General features: G+C 38.6%; 1 protein-coding gene across 1 annotated transcript; it reads left to right on the forward strand.

The window, feature by feature from the left end:
* The first annotated feature begins 3336 nt into the window (after window positions 1–3336).
* Window positions 3337–6560, forward strand: LOC102225729 (hydroxycarboxylic acid receptor 2-like). The gene is made up of 2 exons (XM_023347546.1): window positions 3337–4263; window positions 4618–6560. Exons 1-2 carry the CDS (start codon window positions 3709–3711, stop codon window positions 5074–5076), a joined length of 1014 nt encoding a protein of 337 aa, XP_023203314.1. The 5' UTR covers window positions 3337–3708; the 3' UTR covers window positions 5077–6560.
* The last annotated feature ends 331 nt before the right edge of the window (window positions 6561–6891 follow it).

The raw sequence follows: 6891 nt of genomic DNA on the forward strand, positions 1-6891 counted from the left end.
GAATCAAATCTGACAACTGGGATTTCATCAGTTTTTGCATTTGTCACCTAAAATGTTCAGATCAGAGATAACCTGGGTACATCAAAAATATAATTTTAAAAAGGCTGATTTTACAGCAAAATCATCACACCAACATTATCTCTATGTGGAAGACATACTGTTGCAAGTCTGCTTCTGAATGGCTGAAAATGAAAAAAACAGAATTTCACAAGGCCTACTCGAAGTCCGGACTTTAATCCAACCCTTAAACATGTTATTTATCCAGCACTATTCCAACTTTTGATAAATACAAATAAGCAGCATTTATTGCATTTCTTTGGTGTGGAGTGCTTCAACAGAACAGCAAACCTTTCTTATTGAATTTAACATCTAGCAGCCTAGACATTTGTAGCTGAATGTCAGTGATGATCATTTCCGACTAATGAGTTGTCTGAGACAAAAGTCCTTAATGAATCATTTATGAGGAGCAGAAGATGAGTGTTGAAAAAATTTGAAAGGAGTCGTTTGGTAAAAATCTTCTTGCACTTTAAGTCACTGAACCACAATAAATCAGCTGCTTATAAAAAATCAGAGGGTCAAGCAGTGATGAGTGTCTGAGACACTGTTTGTTCATCTGACTCTTAGGTATTCGCCGCTCCAGTAAACCATCAGGGTGACGGTTTCTCCAGACACTAAAAGCTGAAAGATAATGGTGTTATGTAAACAGTAGTGTCAATGTTGAGCTCCCATTATGTAAGCTAATGCTATACTGGAAAACAAACTGGATGTGTGAAGCAAATGCCAGTTCAGCCTGTTTCCTGTGGCATCTTAGTTTTAACCACAGAAACAGACCATCATAGATATTTTAATGCTCACATTTGTTATGCAAAAATGAGTTACAGACTTTTTGTTATTATCAGGTGGTTGTGGTCTTTATTTCATTATTGGTGCTGAAACATTTCAACATTTATAACTACGCAGTGTTGTTGATGTGATTGTACCAAAACTGGGACTAACATTGTGAGATTAACAGTATCATAATCCAGTATATTCATCCGTTCATCCATTGTCTGTAACCATATCTGCATATGTCATCAGTTAGATTAAATGTTGGTAAATGTGGGAGAAATGATGAAGGTGGAATAGGAGAAATGGGATCCTCCAACAGCAAAACATATCAGCCTCATGAGAGATGGCCCGGTTCAAAGTGAGAGGAGTCGACTGCAGAATGAGTTATAGATGTCAAGACTGTGCACACAAGATGTCTAGTGATGTCAAGGCTTGGCTTCACTGCCTGAGAACAGTAGTCTGATTGTTTATGTTCTCAGCTGGCTGCATATTTTTCTCATCCTCAAAAAAGCTCTATTAAATGTTCCACTGGGTTAAATAATCAGAGCTTAAACTGCAGATTCCACATTGGTGCTTTTCAGTGACAGGATTAAGAGTTCAGTGCAATATTTCTAGGAATAGGTCATTCTACATAAACTCTTGGTCATTTATTGGTGCATTTTCTTCATAAACTGTAAAAAAAATAAACAAAAACCCAAACAAAACTGTTTTTATTGCTTAGTTCCAGATCCTCTATTTATCATCGACTGGTTTTCGCTTCAACTCTGGGATTTATAAATAGATTCATGTTCTGCTGCCTTCTATGCATAGTTACCCCCTTTTGCTTTGGATTGTGACAGCACAGAAAGTGGTGACATTCATCAACCATGGTTTAATAAAGGTTTTGTGCCACTGTGGGAAATTTAGCTGCATGGACACACAGTTGCCTTGCAGAAATCCTAGCCTGAGGTCTTTCTATAGGCTTTCTCTAAAAGTCCAAAACAGACTGGTCTTTGTGATGATGCCCATTGTACTGCAAAAGCTAAAGTTTACAGTCTTCCTTACAGCCAATCAATGCCAAGAAAGTTGAAGATGAATTTCAGCTTCCCAATCTGTAAATATTATGTTTCTATGAAAAGCATCTGTGAATGTTCCACAAATACTGAGCTGTGAGTAGGTGGGTTATCTGTGTTGAGTTTTTAAAGTTGTCTGTTCTGTAGTGCATCAAGTTTGCCTGAGTAAACATCAACTCAAATGGAGTATAAAAGAAATGTTCTTCTTTCAGAATTGCATGATTATGGTTTGTTTTCCTGTTTCTGACTGGCAAAAGATGATTAATGCCAACATAGTTACTAGGATTAAAGAAACAACAAAGATTTGGGTCTATCCACACCATCTGGAGTGATTTAATCATCTAAATTTCACTGTTAGGTCTGGGAAGGAGCCAAACTGAAACAAGACCTTGACGATACGTTTCAATCTGCAACATTGTCTGGATTTGCTGCTGGAGTAGAAAAGGTGTTCAAAGCATGCAGAGTCTGAGGCCCAAAGCAACCATCCATTTCTCGTGCATTAAAGAAATGTTTCTCCCTCAGGATGCAACATTCCTCACAGCTTCATTTACTTTCCCTTACATACACCGACGGCAGTCCAAGCTCCCTGTGACTGTGTGTAGGCTTCCCCTTATTCCCAGAGACCCACATCTGCGTCCTCTGAGGAGTTTTTCTTTAAATATCCCTTCACAGCACAATTTTTTAAAGGAACATTGAGTCATTGTCGAAAACTGTCAGTCTTGGGACAAACTGCAGCTTCTGGGATTTACTCAGACGATCAAACTTCTCACAGTTTGCACCAGGAAACCGTGGCATGCTCTGCTGGAAGGTGAAATGCTTTTCTTCTGCTTCTGCTGGCTTTCAAATTAGGTCAAAGTAACGTGTCTTGACACGACTCCTACTTCGACTTGTCAAGGCTTCACAAGTTTCCAGTTGGGCATTCAGAAATCCAAGCACTTTGAAGTTTTGTTTTATATGCAACCAGGTTTTGTTTAACCGCTACAACAGAAGCAGAACTATGAATGAGATGTTGCGAACTGGTTCTGGAGTTTTTAATCCTTATTGGTCCAAAAGTGGAAAAGTATGAGACGCCCCATGGGCCAAAACTTACAAACCCTCTCACATGTACTATCAAACCCTTAAACATACAATCAAACCGTCTTACACATGATACCAATGACTTCAGGATGACACCGGGACATCTCTACAAGACCAATTTTAACTGACGTTGCACATATGTGCTTTACAGAATTTTTTGCCCACACAATATATTTAAATTTTTTTCAGATACATAATGTCATTTTGCAAATTAATTAACACAAAGCTTTAACCTCTTATAGCCGCCAGAGAGAAACTTAAAGTGTGAATCAAACATAAACTGGAAGTGAACCTTTAAAATAAAAGCGCACTTCCGGTCCAAGCCTGGGGTCCAATCAGAAACTGAAATTTTAAGTTAACTTCCATTGTACACTGTATATGTAAGAGAGATTGTAAGTTTGGGTCCATGTTGCCTCTCATGGAAAAGCAGCTGATGACTCAACTCCTCAGTCAAGGAGGAGCCACAGATTCAGGAGAGTAAAAACTCAGAGTGGACGCCGCTCATTTGACCTGAACTTCAAGCGCAGATTCTGTCGCACAGAGTAGGACTGAAACTTTTTTAAAGGCAACTTTTTTTACACACAGCAGGACTGAAATCAGAGCTCTGAAGCATAATAAAGGCAAAGAAGAAACTTTTTCAACAGGATTTCTCAGATCTAGCAGCTGATCTCAACATTTTATGGAACAATTTGTTCTTCAGTTTTAGGGAATAACTGTTTTCTACATCTCTGCTATTTTCTTTTTTGCAGATATGACTTTAAATACTACATCAAACAGCACCACTGACTGTCCTGTTGCTAACAATGATCTGTATAAGTTCTACGCAGCTGTGATGATTGTGATTTTTATCTTGGCTTTGCCTCTGAACACATCAGTCCTCCACCTCTTCATATTCAAGCTCAAGTTCTGGAAATCCAACAGCAACAACATTTTTCTCTTCAACCTGGTGCTGGCAGACATTCTGCTGCTGATCTGTTTGCCAATCAAGGCTCATAACTTCATCGATGGAAATAGGAGGAGCCAGGAGGACGTCATCTGCAAAGCGATGCTGTTTATGTTGTTTTTAAATCGTGGCGCCAGCATCGCCTTCCTAACGGTGACCTCTGTAGATCGATATTATAACGTGGTGCACCCAGGCAGAAAAAACCTCCTGAAGGCTCTGAAGAAATCTCCCTACATCTCAATCTTCATCTGGGTGTTGCTTCTGCCTCTCACCATTCCCACCATGTTGAGGGGCTTCGACTGCTGCAACAGCCTCGACAACGATAACACAAACAACACGGAAAATAAGATTTCTTGGTGGGAGGTAAGGCTCTTATCTTGTTTGCATCCACAGTGTGAAATGGGAAAAACACAGAAAATGTGATTATAAAAGATCTGTGAAATTTTACATTGAAACTCTTTTGCAGTCAGTTTACCTCCTTTGTAGGAAAAAGAGTCACAGCTAATGACAATAAGTTCTAGTGACACTTTTCAGTATCATCTCAGTTATACAATGCAATAATTTAATTTGAAAATAAGGAAATGAGTCAATCATTTGGCTGAGAGTCTGGGGAAAGTCTGTCAAACTACTGGCTGAGTTTTTTAATGAACATTCTGTGGGGTTGTTGATGTTTATGACAATCTCAATTTGTGTTTTGTTTTATTAATTTTCCCGCAGCCTGAGGACGTAGCCAGAGAGGTGGTTTTCTTCACCCAGATCGTCATCCCCTTCATCGTCCTGGTCTACTGCACCGTTCGCATTGTCAATCGATTGAAGAAGAAAACCGTTGGGGATAAGACGAAGCTAAGGAGAGCGGTCCTCGTCGTGACCACCGTCATGGTTGTTTTCTCCTTCTGTTTTCTGCCGTGTGCCATCGCCAGGATGGTGCTGCTGATCTGTAGGGTCAACGCAGAGCTGGAAAACTTTGAGACAACTGCAGAAGCCGTATTTGATGGCCTCATGATCCTCTCCTACCTGGACTGTCTGCTGGATCCGCTGGTTTACTGCTTCTGTAGCACCAAGTTTAAAGCACTTTATGTCTCCAATTACTTATCTTTTTGCGTGAAAAAACCCCCGGAGCAAATCAGCAACTCAACGGGAAGCTCCACACAACCGGCGCGCAACAAAGTCATTTAAAAAAGTGACTTCAAGTTCTGCTGGGTGTTTATGAGCCGATAGCTGCTGTGCAACAACCAGACTGACTGTGCCTCAGATATGAGGCCCAAGAGAGGCTTTACTATGAAGATCAAAAATATGAGGAATATTTAAATTCATTTTATATCTTAGATGTAAAAGAAGTGTGAATGTGGTTATAACTCTGGATTTAAAGCTTCTACTTAAGAAGTTCAGTAAAATATTTATTTTTTTATATTGCCAGTACTTTTTCAAGGGAGTTGTGAGTAAAGTATGCACATCTGTTTTTCCTTTTCTTCTTATTGAACTGTGAGATGAGTTACAAAACTCCTTCCTGCTAGAGGAATCCTCTGTTCAAATCTGTAGCAGAAATTGTTGAGAGAATATTTTTATCCTGAAAATCTAAATGCAAAAGTCCTTTGAGTAGCAAACCATACTTATGCAGCGTGGCTGTAGTGATTGTTTTAGTAAAGAAAAGTAATTTTGTAATCCAAGTTAAGTTTGTGATTTACCTCTCTTTCTGACATTTACATTATGAGATTTGAAGGTCACTTTGTGTCATTTTGCTGGGATCTGCTTCACTGTTTTATATTTCCAGATTTTAACATGAGCACAAAATATGACTATAAACTTCCCTGAATTACAACAGAAGTACTGACTCTTCCTTCTTACCTAGAAAGGTGCCGTATCCCCCTGTGACTGAGCAAACCCACCTGAATAAACTCCATCATTTTAATGATATCATTTTAGTAACACAGGTGATAAAGGATGAGTAAGTTGCTCTGTGTCTGTTTAAAAATAAACTAAAACTCCTCTAGATAATCTGTAATCTGCTGCGTCTGACGCTGACATCCATGAGGCTCAGCCTTTATGGAATATTACCCAGGATAAACTTTCAACCTGAGGGTCGAAACATGAATCAACCAGCAACGGTTTTAGTCCCCTAAAGGTCACACCTGCACTCTTAGAGTGAGGAACCATAAAAAGAGTAAATATTGACAAAGAATCGGATAATTTCTCATAACAGTTTGCCGGTATGTGATACTATCCCAAAGTTTACAAGCACATAAAATGTCAACATAATGGAGCCGTGTCTTCTTTACTTGCTCACTTCTCTCAAATTTCACCTCTTTACTGTGTTAATAATGTATATTTTTGTAAGAATGTGTCTTTATGTGTTCTAAAATAAACTGTTAAATTTATTCTGGGTTGAGTCTGCAGTGAAAAGTAATCCCATATCACCATGTTGCCTCCACCGTGTTTGGTTGCAGTATATTTTCCTGTTTTTGGACCAAACAAACCTTTAAACTGTGGCCTGAAAGGTAAATGTTGTGCTTCTCAGTGCGATCTGTCACTGCGTTTATCACGTCGTAAAATGAACAGTAAATGTCTTCTGCACTGATATGTGACAAACACTTGGACGTCATGCACCCAAAAAATGACTTTGTTTACAAGAGGCATTGTGTAATATAATATATTTGTGTAAATACTTCTGTGCTGTAAATAAAGGTGTAGGGTGTGATTTTTCAAATACAACATATTTAAATATAACATATTTAATTTCTACTCTCTGCTCCTTTATGCAAACATTTAATCTACATCTGTATTTTTTCACAAACAATCAAAGCAAAGATTCAATGTGTGAGTATGAGTGACATCTACAGGCACAATGTGCAAATTACAAATAACACAACCATCCAATATCAAGCTAAAATGGGAGAAAACGTCACATATTATTATAACTATTATAACTTTGTGTTGTTTGGTTAGTTTAATCTGTTAGAATGACAGGTTTTACCGAATCAAAGCAGGTTAAAA

This window comes from Xiphophorus maculatus, chromosome 15 (genome assembly GCF_002775205.1).
Source record: "Xiphophorus maculatus strain JP 163 A chromosome 15, X_maculatus-5.0-male, whole genome shotgun sequence".
NCBI lineage: Eukaryota > Metazoa > Chordata > Actinopteri > Cyprinodontiformes > Poeciliidae > Xiphophorus > Xiphophorus maculatus.

Bases quoted from the DNA above. Each gene is read 5' to 3' on its own strand.
- LOC102225729 (XM_023347546.1), top strand. From the start codon at position 3,709: ATGACTTTAAATACTACATCAAACAGCACCACTGACTGTCCTGTTGCT. The intron at 4,264-4,617 runs GTAAGGCTCTTA...ATTTTCCCGCAG, and splicing joins ATAAGATTTCTTGGTGGGAG to CCTGAGGACGTAGCCAGAGA.